This window comes from Oxyura jamaicensis, chromosome 2 (genome assembly GCF_011077185.1).
Source record: "Oxyura jamaicensis isolate SHBP4307 breed ruddy duck chromosome 2, BPBGC_Ojam_1.0, whole genome shotgun sequence".
NCBI classification, from domain to species: Eukaryota; Metazoa; Chordata; class Aves; order Anseriformes; family Anatidae; genus Oxyura; species Oxyura jamaicensis.
The window spans coordinates 133,095,692-133,117,440 of NC_048894.1; the positions used below are offsets into that span (position 1 = coordinate 133,095,692).

The 21,749-nt window shown below is 40.1% G+C and overlaps 1 protein-coding gene across 2 annotated transcripts in view; it reads left to right on the forward strand.

Annotated features, from left to right (window-relative positions):
* Positions 1-21,749, forward strand: part of NECAB1 (N-terminal EF-hand calcium binding protein 1) — a 62,370-nt gene that overhangs the window by 6,290 nt on the left and 34,331 nt on the right. The window contains exon 3 of one of the 2 annotated variants that reach the window (XM_035318331.1): positions 10,444-10,552. The exons of the other annotated variant lie outside the window; for it this stretch is intronic. Coding sequence (XP_035174222.1) covers positions 10,444-10,552 — 109 coding nt within the window. The remainder of the gene's footprint in view (positions 1-10,443; positions 10,553-21,749) is intronic. 2 annotated transcript variants of the gene reach the window in all.

A 21,749-nucleotide genomic window follows, 5' to 3' on the forward strand; every position in this document is an offset into this window, starting at 1 on the left:
AATAAAATAAAATAAAATAAAATAAAATAAAATAAAATAAAATAAAAAAGAGCCCCAGAGCCAGGAAGTCCTTCTGATCTGCTGTTACTCAAAAATATCACAATGATTTATGACAACTGGGTCTAAATGAGAAACTATCAAATAGCCATTCCCCCATTTAAAAGAAGCCATACAAATTCTATTTCTTTGGTAGTGGTGGCTTCATTCTCTGCCAGCCCAGGTACATGTATCATTCTGTTACCAGTCCATTTCTGGAAATATCCAAAGCTTTCACAAGACAATCAGCTTTATAAACGCTATTTGTAGTTCATTATTGAGCAGCTTCACTAGGTATGGATCAGATCATCACTTCTCCAGCAGCTGAAAGGGTCGTGTGAGTTTCTTAGAGGGAGATCATGGCACACAAAAGGGATATCACATTTCTAAGAAATACATTGTTCATAATATTAACAAAAGCCACAGAAAACCCTGAGGAAAAAAAAGCAATTTCATAAAGGTGAGATGTTGCACATCAACATTTTTATAAAAGGAAAGTTTTGGTTTTGCATGTCAAAGTGAAGTTTTGATCTGGTTTACTTTACTAAACTCCATGTGTTCAAAGGAAACAACGTGGATTTAAGCAGAACTAATATGGAAGAAAATCAGCTGAAGGAAAGAATGTAGTCTTTTTTAGGCAAGAAAAAAAATACCCCTTCATCTCACAGTCAGCAATGGTTGCCACATGTGTGTGACCTGATATGCTAAAAGGGACCTGAGGCACCCCATGAGCCTTGCAGTAATTTGCCAAGAAATGAGACAATATAAGTTGGTAAAGGTCACCCTGGGGCCCCTCCTGCCTTCACAGCTGTGAGGTGCACCCTTATAGCATGGCCTCATAAAATAGTTCCTTCCTGTTACCACAGGAAGTGAAATTCAGGTATAGACTCTCTTGCAAAAATCCTATCGTGAACAGTCTGGCTGTCAAAATGCCCATGTCTTCCTTTGTCATGGGGGGGTCATTTCTGTTCCTGTCCTCCTGTGGGAGAAGGAGGCTGCTCTTGCCTTTTGGCAGTGTTTCTAGTTTATCATCTCCAGCTTGGTTCTGATGGGATCCTTGCTGCTTCAGATCTAAAATCCTATGGAAGTGGAGATAAATGACCACAAGCCCAGAAGCATATTATGCTCCACAAGTTATGAATTTATATTTATGATCTTCTTCCAAATTGTGGTGGTTTTACCGTGCTAGGCAGTTGAACACCACAACCGCTCTCTCACTCCGCCTCCTCAGATGAGGAGGGGAAGAAGTAAAGGAAAGAACAACTCACGGGTTGAGATAAGGATGATTTAATTAAAGAGAATATATATATATATATTATTAAGGAAATATTATTAATTAAACAATTCAACTAAAGGGAAAAAAGGGAAAGGGGAAGAGGGAGGCGGAAAGGGAATAACTAAACAAAACAAGTAAAGGCTATGTGGAAGTGCAGAGGAAAGAAATTACTCTCTACTTCCCACAAATGAGCGATGTTTGACCATGTCCTTGAAGCAGGGCCTCAACGCACGTAGCCGGTGTTCGGGAGGAGGACAGACGTTTTCGCAACGAGAGCCCACCCCTCCCCACTTCTTCCTTTTCCCACCTTTTATTGCTGAGTGTGACATGGTATGGAATATCCCTTTGGTTGGTTTAGGTCAGCTGCCCTGGTGATGTTTCTTTCTCACTTTTTTGCCCACCCCCTAGGAGGGTCAGAGAGCGTCCTGATGCTGTGCCAGCACTGCTCAGCAGCAGACACAACACTGGTGTGATACCAGTTCTGTCCTAGCTACAAGTGCAGAGCGCAGCACTGTGTGGGCTGCTGCAGGGAAAGTTAACATCCCAGCCAGACCCAGTACACAAATGTATAGCTCCCACCCCTAATCCCTTGGATCAGCCCCAAGCAGGAGTGCACTCAAAGGGGCAGCTCTAATACAGCAGACTCAGAAAAGATGGTTTGTATGCAGTCGCTGTCACTGATTTGCAAATACAACTCAACTGTTATGAACAAGCACTGAGACACTGAGTATAAGCAGCATCTCAGCTATCCTTAAAGCTCCTAAGAGGAAAATATTTGAAAACACCAAAGGTAATAATTTCTATAGAAGCAGAGACTTAAAAAACAAACAAACAAACAAACAAAAAACCTTAACTGGAAGGAGCACAGCAAATATTATGCTGCAGGCAGTCAAGAATAACTGCAACCAAACAATCAGGGAAAATTTAAAAAATGACTAGACAGAGCAAGACTAAGTCTCCAGAGAAGACTGAGCCTAAATATCAAACACCCAGCACAGAACAACAACAAAATGTTATAATACCAAAATTAAAGCATTTATGTTTGGTTTATGTCCTGGTTTCAGTTAGGACAGTTATTTTTTCCTCCTAGTAGCTGGTAGGGTGCTATGTTTTGGATTAGGATGAGAAGAGTGCTGATAACATGCTGATGTTTTAATTGCTGGAGAGCAATGCTTACACTATGCCAAGGACTTTTCAGCTCCTCGCTCTGTCCTGCCAGCGGGCAGGCTGGGGGTGCAGCAAAAGCTGGGAGGGGACAAACCCAGAACAGCTGACCCAAACTGGCCAAAGGGGTATTCCATACCATCTGACGTCATGCTAAACAATATATAGGGGTGGCTAGCCGGGCTGGGGGGGCCGGCTGCTCGGGGTTGGGCTGGGCATCGGTCAGCGGGTGGTGAGCAATTGCATTGTGCATCACTTGTTTGTACATATTATTATTATTATCATTATTATTTTCTATCTTAATAAACTGTCTTTATCTCAACTCACAGGCTTCACTTTCCCGTTTCTCTCCCCCATCCCAGAGAGGGAGGGGGGAGGGTGAGCGAACGGCTGTGTGGTGTTTAGCTGCCAGCCGGGTTAAACCACAACAGCTCTTTTGGCGCCCAACGTGGGGCACGAAGGGTTGAGATAACGACAGATCTAATCAAAATGTTGATTGCTTTAATATCAAGTCTGCTGTGGCTGTATTCCAAACTGAATTTTATAGCACGTTACTTGCTGTATGTGATCCCTGTCGTGCTGTTTATCCTCTCCGGGCCCTGGTTTAAGATCGTTATGGTACTGTGCTGTGTAGCAATAGCTTACGATATGATGAAATATCTGGCCATGACTCTAACTTGGTATTTGTACGCAGCACTGTCGTCGACTCTGTACTTTGGAAACTATATCTCGGAAACTATTAACAATTACACCTACTGCCTTTTTCCATCAGGGAGCCAGTCTGTGAAGGGGACAGGGAAAGATATTTTTCCTTACTTGTTCACTCTCCCTTTCTCCTTCAGCACCCTCTTATTCCCCGAGCTTATTCCCCGAGCTTTTTTTTTCCTGTGGCATTCCAAACAAGCACTCACTCAAAGCTTTTTTTCCCCCTCTAAAATATATAAATTTTAGTTTTTTAATTGAAATAGAAGCCGTGAAATGTAAACTGCAGCTAGATGAGGTTAGTCTTATTCTGTCATATGTCTTCATTCAGCACCCAGTAATGTCCATGATACAGAGCAGGGACATAACATTTCTTTTTAAATGTAGAATTCAAACTGTATAAAATAGTGTCATAATATCAACAGCATCTTCTCTCCTGCCTTTAACGTAAGAAATAGATGAAAAGTCCTCCAGTGCCCACTGTAAAGAACCCAGAACTCCAGCAGTAGCAAAAATGCTGTGGATTGCAGTGGCCTGGGGATTTCAGTACAGCTCTGAAACCGTGCCTGAAACATCAGCCTGACAAGAGACTGTGGGTCATCGGTAAAGGATTCTGTAAAATAAGGTAACAGAGTGCAGCGGTGACATCCTACAGGTTCCGCTGGCTTCAGCGACCAAAGGGACTGATTCACAGCATGCACATGAGTCACCTGCCAAGATTTCCTCCGAATAACCAAAAAGCAACAGCCGCACCTGTGCTATGATCAAGAGGAAATCTCACAACTTTCAGTCTAGACTCAGTTTGGCAAAGGTCAAAATAGACGTTTTCATATTCATTATTCACTGACGGTGTTGTTGCAGAACAAACACTGGTTCTGCAGATGAGTCCTCCAGCAGCTGCGCCTGCTGGTGGCTCCAGGTGGGCTCTGGCACAGCTCCCACCTGCCCATCTGGCTGCCTCCTGACAGCAGTCCTCAGGTGCTGATTTAGCAGCTCTAGTTTGTAACCCAGAGTGCTAATTTAAGCCATTCCTGAGGATAGATTGAATATGCTGGAGAGAGGATGGGGAAGCACCTCCGGGAGGTGATCCCTTGAATCACTCTGATGTGGACCATCAGAGTCAGTCTGGAGGCTTTATGAAGATTTCCACTTATGGGAATAAACTTTATTTTCAAGGAAGGGTTTAGAATTAGACCAAAACAAAGCATGCCATGTCCCTGATTTCAGCATTTTTTCCTACACCAGTATCTCCTAATTGGGAGCCCCATTGTCCTGTCATCTCATGAGATCTCCAGCTTGCCCACAGACTGCCCCAGCAGATCTTAGTGGCAGCTGCAGCAGTGCATGGGCTCTCCCCTCCATACACATGGGCTGACCAGGTATCACAGCATGACAGGGTGAACCAGGTCCTGTGTGCCTTTCCTTGAGGAAAATACCTACATGCAGGAATCCCTTGGTGAAGCTCTAAGTGACGTGATACCCAGAAGAGACAGGTCTTAATGTCACAGTGGCCCTGTATGAGCTGTATGTCTACATCACTTCAAAGAAAATATATCCTAAACTGGAGTCAGAACACAGAAATTCTCCAAACAGCTGCATTGCAGATTTGAGCTCCCAAATTGTTCTATCAATACTGATAAAATGTGTATTGTAAGGCAAAGCTCTCATAGCACATTCTCCAGGGGCTTTCACCACACTTTCCAACCATCTGGATCCACTGCAGGCACTATGCCAGCACAGGCTTTGCCCAGGGTGGGATTCCCCATCCCACCTCCCTGGGACCCTCAGGTGCTGTGGGACTGGACCCTGCAATATCCAATATCCATCAGCCGGGCTGACATCAGCAAATGCCACTTGGGGTGCAGACACACAGATCTTGCCTGGCACTCAAAGCATGTTACTGAAGCCACCACACTCTGCAGCTTACATTCTTCATAGCTATGTTGGGAACATTTAAATGAACAGGGTTCGGCCAACACTAGGCCTTCTTCCTGTTTATCACCTGGGACCACTCGGTGCTAAGTTTTTCCTGCACAAGATCCTACTGCATCAATCTACCTAAATAAGTCTCAAAAGCATTATTTCTGGTTATATCAACACTTGATACAGATCAGAGTAAAAGAAAGCTTAATGCATTTGCCCAAAATCTTCCTATGTGTCCCCTTATGCCTGGAACCTAGTGGATGTTAACAGCATGCTCTCTGGCACACTGAAATTTGTTATTTTGTCATCTCTTCCTTGGTCTCATTCCAACCTATATGCTATATACCAATACATCAAGTTTATTTTCAACTTTTTGCATTTGGTTCAGTGCTTATCATAGAATCATAGAATATTCCGAGTTGGAAGGGACCCATAAGGATCATCATTATCCCTCTTTCACTTTTTTTTTTTTTTTGTGTGTGTGTGTGTAGGGCTGAGAAATGGCAATATCTTCTAGCTCTGATCCTAACCTTTTACATATATCCATACAGCAGGTTTGTACTATCAGTCTGGTTGGGTTGGCACTGTGCCATGGGCTCTGCTTTTAAACTCCCAGCCCACCAGGGTGGGCCCTGGGATCAGCTTTAGTGCATTTAGTGCATGGAGTTTTCCCTCCCTCAGCTCTTTTGGTTGCAGTAAGCCAAATGAGCTCCATCTGATATGGCTCCTGCTGCATAAATACTGGTTGGAAGCTCCTCTGTGGAGTCCACAGCTTCATGTGTACTGTGGCAGCAAATGCGCTCTCTGCTGGGGAGGGCTCACAGCCCTAACCAGAAGCCCAAAATAGGTGGGAGTGGAAAGCTGTTCTCTTGCCCTCTGGCTTTTGCTAGCATCTCTGCAAGACACCCTGTTTTCCCTGCATCACTGTATCCCCCTTTGCTGGCTGCAGACCCATCATTTGCCATCATCTTTGGTTGTGGAGACTCCAAATATGTATTACTAGCATCTTTGTTCATTGTTTGCTCGATGTGATTTTGCTCACTGAAGTCATCTTTCAATTCAGAGAGTATGTATGTGGCCTTCCTTTGTCAGAGGTGTTGTCCATTGAAGTCACAGATGATTCAAAATAGAGTCTAATTGTGTTTCTGGAGTGCTGGGGGATGTTGCTTGGGCCTATTTTGCACATAAAAGCATCTATTCAACAGAAAGATGGGTTTAAAGGTAATAAATGTAAGAACACAATTGCATCCTGAAGGAAGGCTCCTCCGAAACACCATGTAAATATAAAACTTGCAAGGACTACATGCGGAGATACATTTTATTGTTTATATTTCTGTCTGCCAGTTGGGAGCCTTTGGGCTCCAAGGAGGTCAGGGAACTGTGCTTGTTTTTGAAGAAATTATGCTTTTGAAAACCATCAAAGACATGCAAGAGCAAGCAAGGCTTGCAAAACAGCTTCTTGTAGATAATGTTGCCAGCACAAACATTGCTGAAGGCTGATTTGTCCAAGGGATGTATGGCTTCAGGAAAGTTTCTCTTTCACAAATCATCCATCCCCTGTCACTTTGCCAGTGACAAAGATTGAAGCATCTGTAAGAGATGTTCCAGCTCAGCTGCTCTGAAGCGCTTAAACCAGACAGGATTTATCTGGGACTTCACTTTGTCTGAGCAGCGAAGCGTGCCCATGGAGAGGGAGTGGTGAGGGGATATAATGCATCCTTTAAAATAAAAGTTGTGCTGGAGACTAGAAAAAAACCTCGTCTGGGAAAACATGTCTTCAATTTGCTAGCAGATTGGATCTGAGCTTCATCTGAGCACCAAAGAGATGCTGGTGTGTTGTGGGCCAGCAGCGGCTCAGACCCTAGTCACACTGGCTGAACAGTTATACAAAATTAGAGAAATAACAACAAAAAATCAGTTTTCTTTATTATTATTATTTTCAGTAAATGCAACTGTAAATGCATTAAAAGCATGAAGTCTGTAAGTAAGCAAATAGGTTCAAAGCTCCTTAGTTTTTGCCAGCAACAACCTTAGTGATGTGTCAGAGATAGGCCTTTCAAAATGGTATTGAGAACAAAACAAAAGGCAAGCTCTGCTTTTGGATGATAAAATACAAAGAAAACAGCTAAAGTGCCCAATCTGGCTGTTGGCAGATCATTGATTTTGTGGATTGATGTAAAACCAATGATCCTGAAGAAAAGAGATAAATAGACAGATGTTTCAGATTTTTATTTATTAATTTATTTTGTCATACCCAGTCTGTTCTATGAGTGAACTTGTATGTTTACCTCAGGAAAGTTGCCAACAATCACCGGTTTCTTGGGTGTGTGTATGTTGTGCAAACACCCTGCCCAGCAGAGGCTAAAGCTGCAGAGGCAGTTGGATTAAGCAATTGATTATATCTGTAATATGCCAGAGGAAGCATAGCTGTGAAAATAAGCTTGTTTCAGTACGCTTGGTATTTAATATTCGTTCTCTGTAACCAGTGCCACATGGCAGATGTATTTAAATTCCCAATTAGGTAATCATAGCAGTTCTGTCAAAGAAAATTGCCTACCTTCAGCACAGTATTGTGCCATCTTGGTTTATAGCTCTTCTACATCTTGCCATTATATTTTGATCATAATGATGATTATCTCCAGCTACAATCTGTCTTTTCATATGCAACATTTCAAAATGTTTTTGCTGAAGCAGACATTCAATTAGTCCAATTTGAATCCTCTTGAAGATTATGTACTTGAAGCCATATATTCAAATCAAAGAAATTATGAAATAAGAACAAGTAAAAGACTGAAGAAACTTCTAATCTCTACTCTTCAAATGTTCATGCTGCCGTGCATCATGTAGTTACGGGGTTCAGATACTGCCTGTATAATGGCAACTTCACCGCTATAAAATTAAGCTGCAATAGTGTGAACTAGTTTGGTGCTTAGGGCATCTTAGCCTTATCCTCTACAGTTGCTTTGTGGCCTATGAGTGATTAATTAAGTTACTGAATGAAGAAAAAGAGCCATGTGAACTTAAATTTAGTGCTACCCAGAGTTATAAACTCTTAGGCTCTGATCTTATTGTCTGTGCTTCATGCAAAGGCTCAGTAAGTTTAGGTAAGTTAATATTTAACTTTTAAGTTACTGCTTTACCATTCCAACTTCTAAGTATGGCAAAAGGTGGATCTTCTTCCAGTTGGTTTTGTTTGCTGATTATCAATCTTACATTTAAACCTCAGTCAGATACACTAGTCAACAGGGATCAAATTGCCATAACTTCACATGAAGTGGTGGATTTGTCTCAGCCTGACCTAGGGCCTTCTTCTGAAATCTCCCGTCCAGAGAAGAGAAGAATCCAGAATTATCACACATTTTTTCCTTTAATCGATTCCTTAGCCTTAGCCTGGAATTATATATTCAAGAAAAAAATCAGTTGTGCTGCCTGCCATTTGTTAAATACTCATTTTGACATGGTCAGAGACATGAGTTGATAGAGTCTAATGTTCCCTGCATCCCAGAGTCTTACTTTCCAGAGAAAAAATAGCCTGCATCTGCTGCTTCTGTCACTGCAACCATGGCCAGCCTATGGGTGGGAAAGGCTGTCCAAATTGTGGCACATTTTATCCATTTATGATGTCATAATCAAACAACAACAACACAACAAATAAACAAAACTAACCAAATAAACAAACCATGAAAAATCTGTGTTTATTAAAAGGTATCTTCGGTATAGTATCTTCTCTGGAATTTCAGACATGCCTCAGGGAGGTGAAGTACAAATATGATCCTTACTTCAATGAAACACTGCAGTATTTATTAGATTACTTTAAAAAGTGTATCAGTTAAGTAGTATAGTAGATAATATAATAGATACTTTAGAAAGTATTCATGGTTATGCACAGACTGATCTGACAAAATGAGGGTAGAACCTCAATATAAAGCGGTAACAGCCTGGAAATACCAGATAATTAATCTTGTCTTAACTCATCTCAACTCAAAGATTTTGTCTCATGTCGTCAAGGGCTTGCTATAATTAAAGCTAAATTAAGACAAAGATGAAACAGACTCAGCTAAATAATGTAGTAGAGATTGTAATAAGGACTCTTTCCTCTTGATTCAGTGTACAACTGTTTACTGTTCTTCTAAATATTGTCATATGGTACTTCCCCTCCCTCTGAATTTCATTAGTCTTGTAGACAATTCCCAACAACATGAACATGTTATTGATGATGATCAGGATCCATGTGGAGATTGTTTTTGGCCCAGACATTATCACTAGGTACTCAGACAATAAAAAGTCAACTTCTTCATAGTTGGGTTTCACTATATATGGTCAATTTGAATTCTGTCTGAAAAACCATCTGCAGATCTCGACTGACTTCTGATATATGTCCAAAATAGTTTTTTTCATTCCTAAAGTTTTGTGTAATCACCAGACAAGTTACATGCTGGCAAATAAAATGTATTTTCTGTGCTGACCAAGAAAATGAACTGAAATTCTTTTTAGTGGAAGAGGACATGAAGCTGTCTTCTTATTCCATTCCTATTCCAGTCAAGCTTTTTAAATTTGTTTTGTTAGTTCCACTCCAAGCACAGAGCTTTTTGAAAAAGACATATTTTATGAAGAAAGAAATAATCAAAATGCTGCAAACCAGCGCTGTGTATTTATTAACATCCTTAGGCAGACAGCAGAGCCAGGGTCAGGTCCCTGATGCTATTGAATTGTGCACTTGAGTCTCAGTCTCCCAAGCAGGAGGCAGTGAGCAGAAAGAAATAAAAATAAAATAAAATAAAATAAAATTATAAAAAAATAAAAAGGAAATGGAAATAAATAGATAGCTCTATTTATTTCAGTGACAGCTTCATTGAAACACCATGTTCCTTCAAGAAATCTTTGGTTTTACAGTTTCCTGGGGTTTCTCTGTCTCTGGAAGCCGCTGATCTTCCATGCAGAGGTAGGGACATGGACAGGGACATGGGTAGGGACATGAGGAAGAAGTGTGGGACAGCATGGGGAGAAGCCACAATGAATGGGGTCAGGGCAAAGACAGGAGGATTGTCTTGATGTGTTTGTCAGTGAAGACTTACCAAATCCAAACTATCTTTGTTTGAAAGATGAGAAGGTAGAAGAATAACAGAATTATCAGGCAAACTGAAAATTGAAACTACAACAGCTGATGCATTTAACATGTTATTTACAAGACATGATTAAATACATAAAGTTTATACATTTAATCTGAAGAGCTAGGTTTTTTTAATAGCTTCCTCTTCTATTGCTTGAAGTAAAAAAGCAAAACCATAAATGAAACTATGACACTTTCCATTTCTTCTTCTTTTTTTTTTTTTTTTTTCCAGATGATGGAAAACTGTCCTTTGATGAATTCAAAGCTTACTTTGCTGATGGAATTCTGAGTGGAGAAGAACTGCATGAACTTTTTCACACGATCGATACACACAATACTGAGTAAGTGTCCACTTCTTACAAAGTGCTACTGTCTCCATCTGAGAATGGAAAAAAAAGGATGATTTTAGAAAACAAGCCTAAGAAGAAAGCTGCTTCAGGGAATCTAGACTGTGTCATACTGCTCTAAACCTTACAACTTCACTAATTCTAAACATTTCAGAAATACACATATGTTCTGACAAATGTGATTTGTGCACTAAGAACATGGGGTAGAAACTGGATGCCTTCAGTGTTCTCCTCTCATGTCAATAAGGAAGTGGGTCTGTGGCCTTCTTCAGGCTTAAATATGAGTTTTTCGCAGCTCTTGACCCACCTTCACAGAACTAAGTACTTGGATAATGACTGCTTTGGTTATTTTTTTTTTTCCCTGCTCAACATCTGGTCCAAGTACTCATTTCTGTGAAGCACGGTCAAGACAGGCCTTTCCCCTTGGCTAGTTCCTAACAGCACCCTCCCGTGACTTTTTCTCCTTTGGATATCTGTGTCACATCATTGCACCCTTCCTTTTTCCCCATGTCCTCAGCTTCTGCTGCTCTTCCTCTGTAAACGTCCAGTTCCCATGGCTGTTGTGAATTATTAGCCCTAAATATCAGCTGGGACCCATTGCCCTGGAGACCTATAAATGACCAGATGTGATGCTGGCCATTGACTTTCCAACTGCCTTTGCAGCATAAGGCCTGAAGTTTTGTGGGAAACATTTCAAAGTTCATTCTTCCAAAACAGCCTCACTCAAGCCCTTGTGTGCTTAAAATCTTGTCCACTTCTACCATCATTATTAGTCTAATAAAATGTATCCTCTCCTTACAAATTTTGCCTCCCATTGGTCTAGGTGGAATTACTCTTATTTTCCAGAAAGTGTAAAGAAAGCAAGGAAATCAATTGAAGTCTGAGATCTGATCAATATTTCACAAGTGTATGCTAGAAAATATGTATCTTAGTTTCTGATCTTTTATGGACATCTTCCAGGCAAATAAACATCATAATTCTAAATAAGTTTCTAGGTTTTCATTAGCCATTATAAAAATGTTTATTGGGGGTGGGAGGAACAAAAGCAAACCAAACCAAAACAGAAAAACAATTAAATGAATTCACATGTTAACTATTCAAAGTGCTGCTTACTTCAAGCTATTTAAATATGCAGTCTACATAGGGAAGCACAGGTCTTGGTGTCTAAAGGGCTTAGCTGTTTTTTTATAAAGGTGTATGAAGTACTTTCCATTTGCAGTATTTTCTGTGTAATTATATGAAGACATGAGATGCCTATAGTTATGATTAATTCTTGGGATCTGTTATCTGCATTCCTAAAAGCGTTCACATAGGCACCTAACTGATATAAACATAGGGATATATCCCCTAGGAGTAAATGTCTATACAACTCTGTGAATCTGTTTCTTAGCTCAGTTATGCTTCTGTAAATCAGGAATAACCTTCCCAGAATCATTAGGTTTAAGCCCACATAAAATGGAAGCATTGGATTATGTATCCCAAAGTATCCAGCATTGAAGACTCTCCGTATTGTGATGCTACAACAGAGAAACAGGTTTCCCTGATATATCATTCACCTTTGTAGACAGTACAGGAGAAGGAGCAATACAAACAGGTTATGTTTTAGCATTACTATAAATTTAAGGCCAAAGGCTGCAGAATATTGCTAAGTAATTAGATACTGTGTACAGGAGAAATAAGTGTAACATTTTAATTTCCTCAGGTTTCTTAAAACCAGTGACCAGGGCTGAGGAACTAATACAATGTATGCAGTCTATCTAATCCTGGCAAAATTAATCAAATGCATTGTGGAACACCATGGGAATTTTCTTAGCCTGTTATCTTTCACATAAATTTTTATCCCTGTTATTTAAAGAGTTGTTCATACAGGTTTGGACTTCCTCATGTTACTGCATATGTGCATGAGTCGGTTGACATTACCATGATTGCGTGTCTGCATTTGTCAGGGAACATCCTGAATAGGCCAAATATCCTCAATGACCATGTAATAACTCTAAGGAAAAAAAAAAAAAAAAAAAAAAAAGATGTTATATGCCTATTTTTCTTTTAATTTTTAATATTTTTAATTGTAAAATATTTTTATTTGTAACATCTGTATCACTACTATTTGTAAAGTTTTTTTCTCTGTACTGGAGAATACCTGGATCTGAAAAATATGTAGAAAAGTGAGAATAACATTATGGTGTTCCTCCTGGGAAATCGGTGAGGCTTTGTCAAGGGCTAGAGTTATTAGCTGAGAGCGGATAATGCAAGGGGCACAGCAGCCATCAGAGAGAGAGAAGTCTCACTGACTGGGAAGAGTCTGGCAAAAAGCATGGCACAAAAGTCACAGAGATTATGTGCTGTGAAAGATCAGCTTTTCATGTATTTCAGAGGGTTGAAGAGGTGGAAGACTAGGAAAACCTACTAAATTACCTTTTTCAACCAGAAGAAAAGGTACTTTCTTTTCTTACTTTTGCCTGGTTCTCATTTATTAGAATAGAGCCTAGCTATAGAAGATAAGAAAACACTTAAATTTAAAGAGAATAAGAAGCTTTTTGAGGTTTCTTTTTTTTTCTTTTTTTCTTTTTTTTCTTTTTTCTTTTTTTTTTTTTTTCTGAAGTCTTTAACTGATAACATGCTTAATGCCTGACTTTGGAGCTGAAGAGCATTCTACGCCACTTGATCTCTCTTTAAGAGAGGGAAGGCTTTAAAAAGAACTTGTAAAGGCTTTCCTTAGCACCTTTTTGCTTTTGAAAACCCTGTCATCAGGCAGGCAGCAAGGTAAAGCATGCCAAATATCAGGTGGATATAGCAAAGAGAGACAGCTTGGGTAGTATAATAGGAATTCCTTATTAGGATAGTTTTCCAACAAAAATCACATGAAGCAAATATAATACGGAGGCTGAAAGTTTACTCACTGGCATTTGCTGAAAAGGGCAGATTATGTAAAATGTCTTAAATTAACCAGCTGGCTAAGAAAAGCAGCAAAATGTTCACTGAACCTTGGAAAATTTTGTAATGCAAGCATTAGAAGAATCATGTACATATTAAATAATCCTAAAACTATCTATTATGTGTTGTTTTCATTTGAAAATTGCCCAAGGGAATGAAATGATAATCTTTGTCTGTGCCTGTAATCTCCAAATAGTTCATGTCTTTTTTTCAGTTGGAGAGGATAAGAAACTCTACTTAGTTATTTAGTCTTTTTTATCCAGTTGAAATACACACCCTGCCAAACTCTGGGCAAATCATGTATCTTCTCTGCGCTTCACTTCCCTATTAACAAAATGCAGAGTATAGCTCCATTTTCCTATGAATGTTTGGTAAGGATTGAGGTTATGCTGATTTACACTGCATGTAAATGCCTAGGACAAATAGCTAAGGAAGTATGTCACAATCTGATAGATCATTTCTGGAGCACCTCAAGACCTCATAGCCAATTTGCCACAAGAGCAGACTTCAGGTTGTTTCTACCTGCACTAAATCTTTTAACTCTGCCTGCATTCAAAACCTCACTTTCTGTGTGCATGAGTCTTTGTGCTTCAAAGCCTGAAGATAGAAAATGGAAGCTGGCCTTGGAGCGATTCCTGTGGACCTCAGGAGACCTGAGTTCCCTTCTCAGTTCTGCTACAACATTCTTTCAAAAAGAAAAGATGCATAAGTATAAGGGACTTCCACTGGTTTAACATCCTTAAGGGACCTAAATTAACCAGCTGTTATTAACTAACCAAGATAATTCAACACACCTGATACAAAGAAGGCAGGCTATGGAATACCTCTAAAATGAGAGGTCATCATTTTCAAATAGGACAAAAATAGGGGGCATTAACTTTCCAGTAATTATGTTTGTGTATGCCTAACTGACTATGATTTCTGCACCTTGCTATTTGGTGTAGACCGGTCTTGTCTTTTTAGAAAGAGTCAGTTGGTGCTAAATTGACCATAATAACCAGGAAAAACAAGTTGAGTTGGAATTAGATATTGCTGTATAAAATTTCCAAAAGATAGGTAGAACTGAAGGGCACTATGCTGGGATGAATTTATATTTACAATTTGTCAAGGACCTGCAGTACAGGTCATTTATCCAGGGGAGATCATTGTTTTTACTGAAAGTTTACATTTTATATGGATTTTTCCTCAGTACATAATTTGGGATGTTTATCTTGTGATCTATGAGTGTACTATACATAGACTTTTTTCTTTATTTCATAAAATCTATGTATGTTTTTTATAAAATCTTAATCATTAAGTAAATATGAGGAAAGACACACCATACAAATTCATATCTTGACTGTTTTAATTTCCATTACCTTTTTATTTTTACAGACGGAAACAAATGTACAAAATAAATAAGGAATAAAAGAGATTAATAATGATGCCATCACTATTTAGACAGCCAGATTAGGTGAAGTAGTGTGTTCATGAAAAAAGGAAGGTCTTTTTTCCCCATATTTTAGCACTTCTATATTTTTTACCTTTCTTGAAGATGTTTTAATGCAAGAACTATATTTATAAGAGCTAGCAATCAAAAATATAAAATGTAAAAAATTACATTTGTGGAGGACTCTTCTGTTTACTGAACCTTAAAGCAATATAATAACTAGTTCATAGGCCAACTCCTAGATCATAGAATCATAGAATCTTTAAGGTTGGAAAAGACCTCCAAGTTCATCTGGTTCAACTGTCCCCCTACCACCAATATTACCAACTAAAACATGTCCCTAAACTGTGCCCCTAGATGCACAGGTACACCGGATTTCCCCCCATGCTCAGAGTAGTTCATACCTGTTCACAAGGGCTTCACATAGTTGTTTTTCTTTTTGTTGTTGGTTTGGATGGTCGTTGTTGTTGATGATGGTTTTTTGTTTTGTTTTGTTTTAAGCGTCCTAAAAGACCACACAGAAACAAGAGGAGACTGGACCACTTAAACATTGAAAAAGTGACTTTCAACTGAAAGTCTCTTCTATTTCTGCTTTCCATGATCTCACAAAACTTTTGGTCAATGCTTATTCAATCACACACCATTAAATTGTGTAAAGCAGTTGTTACAGTGAGTCCTGACTCTGATGCCCACGCTCCACCCTTGTGAGAAAAGACTTTGCATGGGTGCAGCAGGGATTAGGTCTGGGCAGTCACAGCCGGATCTCCTGCTGCCTCTGAAGGACGGATAAGGCATCTCACCAGAGGTGACGCTGAATGCCTTGGCTTGTTTCCTAGCATGCAGCACTCAGCGCTTGCATCTACTGGTGTCCTGTATTTAAAGACCCTTTAAAAAAGTAGCATAGGCAAGAAATCAACAGCAGTTGTTCAAGAGTTCAGCTTCAGCCTAGGCTTGTACAATGACCCTTCCCCCCTTATTCATAACATTTTAAACATTTTGCAGATACCCCAGTGCACAGCACACTGTGAGCATCTGGGCTACACCTTAAGCTCTCCTGAAGGCTATCAGGAGGCCAAGCTAGATCCTGCAGCATGCAGAGTAGGAGCCAGCTCACCATGGCATGAGTTAGACCAACATGAGGACATGGCTCTGTGAAGGGAAGGAGCAAGAGGAAGAGCTATCTTTTCCTCCTAATTGGACACATATTTAGGGAGGGTGTTGGAGGCAAATAGAGGTGCTGGAAAGGCACCAGAAGTTTATTTCAGGGCTGACAAAGAGGGTGATACCAGGCAGCTCATGGAGGATGTGGTCTGAAGGCCATAGCTTGAGTAATTTTGGAGCTGAATACCCACATGCTCTGCTGTCTTGGAGCATCCTGTTTTTTTAACTTCTCTATCGAATGACCATGAAACGTTCATTTTGACTGGGTTTCAGTTTGTACTGTCATGGCAGAAGCATAAATGACTAGATACATCTCAAGCCAAAGGCTATCAGAGACTGATGCTCAAAACTATCTGAAGATGGGGAAAGCAAGCTGGTGATGTTAACTGTAAGAGACATTTTATCTTTACAGAAATTACAAAGGCAATATTTGGCAAGTATAAAGCTGACAAGAGAAGAGTGGAGTTGTCTTGCCACCTTAAGTATTGTAGTTCTTACATATTCTCCTAAGTACTATACTTAGGAGCAAATTGGAGCACAAGAATATTTTACAGATTAATTAGGATGAAGAATCATTGAATGTGACTGGCTTTTGCTGACTTCAAACTTTAAAATATTAAATAATATTTTTGGTGACATTTCAGTTGTTCTTTTGTTTCTTGGCCCTTTTGAATCCCTATATCACCAAATAATAGTAAATACCTATTACTAAATGCCAATACTAAATAATAAATACTAAATACCAAATTCAGATCTGAAGATCTTCTTCCTTCTGCATCAAGAAAATAAGTGGTATTTTTATTGTAAACTTGATATTTGAAATGCTTTAATAATGTGTGCATTGCTTCTACTACCTAGCTTGTATTTTAATACTTCTATGAGCTCCCATCTGTTTTCTAAATCCAATGCATGTGTATGCTCAGTGTAGCTACCTGGGGGTTGTAATACTGCTGAAGAAGCTGTTTAAACACAATTATCCGAACTCAAAAAATCCTTACTTGTCGGCTTAGCATGCTCCCAACAATTAATAAATTGCATTCACTGGAATTCACATCTACCTTTACTGAACACTAAGCAGCTTGATTATGCAAGAGAGTATTGCAGCACAGTTCAGCTTCAGAGAAGGTAGTTCGGCAGATGTACAGCTGTTTTGTTTACCTACATTATTGTCCGTAAAGCAAAGGAAAGTATTAGCAGCACAGATCTTTTTATATATGTTTAGAATTAAGCAGGAGAATTTTGAAATTTGGGGTTCGTGGGGTGAATGCTTTTACAGCTCATTTCCTTGGTAAATAAATCAGTCCCTGATAAATTCTCTCAGCTTTGGGAAGTCTGTGTTTCAGCAGAGCAAGAATCCTTGAAATGGTTAATGGCTCAGTGAATAGGTTTTATCAGTCTTTGCAAATGTACATCTCCCTTTTGCTCTTACCCTTCTCCTTTCCCTCCCCCCACTCACAACTTTCATATAAATTGTTTTTTGCATAATGGCATCCTCAGGGAAAAGGTGTCAGAAGATAATGAGAATATTTGGCAAAGTTACAAACTAAGAGATATGCAGAAGATCTCAAGGGGATTCAGTCTGCAGCACTGCCGGAGAGATAGTGCGATAAATGCTTCGCTGATTACTGACTCATATGAATCAGTGGGGAATCAAACTTGTTTTTCTCACTTTTCTCATTGGCACAATGAAGTCCTCAGCCAGGATCTTAGTTACAAGGTATGCTAGGACTATTGAGGCAGAGCCGGGGTACACACACAACCCCCTGAAGGCAGGTATCGCATTAAGCTTTTGTATGTGCTACAAGTTAAAGATAATAAAATACACACAAGCCAGAGGCAAGCTCGGTGAGGGCCTGAGAGCTTTGGCCACCAACAGCTCCCAGCAGATGCTGGGCATTTGAGAGTCCATCACACTGCTCATGTAGGGTGACTTGGTACTATGAAGACACATCTACACTTGTGTGTATATGTGTCAGCAGAGTGCCTAAGTCTACCTCATAGTCAGCCTGAGACACCAGCCCAAGGCAGACAGGATGACACAGAAGGTGCAGTTGGACATGAATGGTGAAGGAAAGATGCTAGAGCATCTGAAACACTAGGTGCCTGTGCTATGTCCAATTAATCAAGCTCCTTCTTGATGGTCTGTTGAAAAGTCCCCCCGGTCCATTTAATACACCAGGACTCCTCTGCATGGCAGGCTAGGTTGGATTCTTGTATCAGGAATAGTGTAGCCAAAAGGACCAGGGAGGTGATCGTCCCCCTGTACTCAGCTCTGGTGAGGCCGCACCTCGAGTACTGTGTTCAGTTTTGGGTCCCTCAGTACAAGAAGGACATTGAGGCCCTGGAGCATGTCCAGAGAAGGGCTACAAAGCTGGTGAAGGGCCTGGAGCACAAGTGCTATGAGGAGTGGCTGAGGAAACTGGGGTTGTTCAGTCTGGAGAAGAGGAGGCTCAGGGGAGACCTCTACAAGTGCCTGAAAGGAAGGTGTGGGGAGGTGGGGGTCGGCCTCTTCTCACAGTTAACTAGTGATAGGACTAGAGGGAATGGCCTCAAGTTGCACCAGGGGAGGTTCAGGTTGGAAATTAGGAGACATTTCTTCTCAGAAAGAGCAGTCAGGCATTGGAACAGGTTGCCGAGGGAGGGGCAAAAGAGTAGTGCTGAGACTGTCTGCTCTAACAGCACATTCCAAAAGGATGCCGACTTGATGCCTGAGATGGAGGTGTTGGTTAGCATAATCCTTGCAACCATGGGAACCCATCCACCTGCTCTAGCCTTCAACCCCGTACTGAGCAGTGTATCTATAATGAAATGCATGCTATATGGGACCATAGAGCTTCCCTCAGGACTCTGATTGAAAAGCTAATAATGACGAGTCCTCAGTAATTTGACGATAGTTTAAGGATAGTAATTATCTGTCCCTTGGATAATGCACTTTTGTTTCAGTTGAGAGGCATATTTTGTTCTCGTGCTGTTGATGATTTATCACTGTCCAATGCAAGTACACAGAAAAAAATAATGAATTTGGAAATACAATCAGGAAACAAAAAAGATTTATTAAAAAACAGCATGAGATACAGACAAACTCTATAATTACATGAGCTGCAAGAGAGTGAAAAGTATTTTTTCCAAAAAAGAATTATTCCATGAGATTGAAAAATGTGGGAGGAAACAATACATCATTTTTTGACCATCTTTTAAAGCTAGGTCTTTACGTGGTTCAGCACTAATATGAGGAAGGTGTGTTTGCTACTATTTAAGAGAGATAATTGCAGGTATTGGATTTAATTCTCATAATTTTCAAGACAGTAGCTACAGAAATCAGTCTGAAAATGATGTACAGATAAGAAGGAAAGATACTATTCAGAAGGAGCTGATATAGTTTACTATTTCATTACTGAACAAAATAAGTTTAATGAGAATGACTTAGACAGTTCTAATATTAACACATATCCTCCAGTCAGACAGAAAAGTTGCAAATAGATTTGCTAGGAAATTTTTCATATGAATGGTTATTTTTAATGTAAAAATCAGTTTTCTGCAGAAAATAATAGACTCACTCACACCAGGAAAATCAAAATGTAATGAATAGTTTCAATTGCACTGACCTAAATGGAGCTGACCTAGAATGCTTCGTTTCAGATCAGTTCTTCAGAAGACAGCATTAGCATCTTAGAATTGAGCTCCTTACTTAATTGTAGGTGTAGTTTGAGCGCCTGGCCTCTTCCATAAATCCAGGTTTCCCAGAGAATCTCAGCAGTTCAGTATCTCTATCAACACATGCATTCACAAACACTGTAATAAACCAATATGGAACATTATGTTTTGGGTATGAATTATGGGTATAAAACAATGAATTATTGAATCACAGTTAAAAAAAATATAAAAATAAATCATTTTGGAACAAAACTAAAAGTTGGAACATCGTTATCATCTATTGGAGGGTGACAATTTTGAAATATGCCTAATTTGTGGCAAAAAAGCCACCATGATGGTGCCTCTCATCTCCCTGTTTAGGTCTATGTGACTGAGAATCTGTTAAAAAATCATCCCTTGCACAATTCTTCACAGATTTTAGTAACTACAACTTTTAACAGTATAATTAAACTCTTTTAAAAATGGAGATAGGATTGATAGTATCAGGATCAGAGGCTAGTATCAGGATCATTAGCATTAGGATTGGAGGCTAGGATCATTAAAGTGGCTAGACAAGTTCATTGCATCCTGGCCTAATGTAAAGGACTAAGGTATTTTTAGGTGAGCTTTGTCAGGAAAAAAAAAGAAAGAAAGAAAAAAAAAAACCTTTATTCTCTCCTGTAGTCCTGCCACATGCAGAGCACTAAGTGACAACTCTTGGTCTGGAGCTAAGTAAAAGCAAACTAGATAATCATTTAGTACAGAAAAATATGGGACAGTAAACAGCCATCAGCCCCACTGCCAATGTCAGAGCTGTGAGAGCCAAGCTGGCTGCCGTGTTTGAGAGGACAGAAGGCATATGGTACAGTTAGTCCAGGGGTAAAGAGAAGCAGTGTCCTTGCAGAAGTGAGAAGTTTGGCTTCCCAGGGATCAGTCCTAGGAGCTCTGCCCCATTTTGCCCCTTCTTCCTCCCCTCCCTTTTCTGTGGCAAGAGGCCAATGCCCCATCCTGCTAATGGCAGAAAATAGTTTTGCCTCCACTGATAAGAGACCTTGAGCAAACCTGAGCAAAAAAAAGTCCTTGATATTGCAAAGGAGCTGTGAAGCATCATATCCTTAAAATGGAAGGGCACGTATTCTAAGACTGCACAACACTCTCTGTAGTGTCAGAGCACTTATTTCATTCAGATGACTTGAAGTGGTATGATATGCAAGACTTGCAAAGAGCTTAAAGCTTTTTGGCTGAGAGTGTCCACAGATGATTGTTCAGCTGCCCTTGCTCAGTCTAAGTAACACGTCATTCCTTTCATTCACAAATTATATGCCTCTACTTAACAATAGGAGATGCCAGCCTCCAACTTTCCTCCCTGAAACCAAATTTATCAGAGACATGCAAATGGAACTAAGAAAAGGGTTGGTTCAAGCCTCTGAAATCAATCCTTCTCAGTCTTGAGAGTAGACTTAAAGAAGAAAGTTTTATCCTTCTCCAACAATGACAGTAGTAGCAATGAATTTCCTAAATGAGGTTAGTTCATAAAATCTTTCCCATAGTATTGGAGTCTTCAATAATATCACTGCTTTAGATGACAGAGTGCACATCAGAGTGTATATCATTCCTGTGCTGAAGAGATGTCAGTGACTCCTCTCGTGGCCCAGGGAAAACATGCAGATCTGCTGATACCTCTGCCTAGAAGTGCCTTTCATGCCAAGGTCAGTATGTGTCAGGTCAGCTGCTGGAGCTGTGGATCACTGGGTTCACATCGGTGAATGGGTTGAGCGGCTTTGACCTTTCCACTTTGGCTGGTCCCACCTGACATCTAACTGATGTGGGCAGAACCCGGGAGTACTCACAGCTGCTTTGCATGCCTACATGTGGGGCCGCTTCCAGAGGTACCACAAACAGGCACTTTGGCCACAGTTCACTCAAGTGAATTTGCTTACCTGTCTGCCACAGAGCTACAGGTAGTATCAACCTTGTGGTCAGTCAGTGGCATATGTCCCTTAAAAATTGTTCATGTTGTTAGGTAGGGAGCAT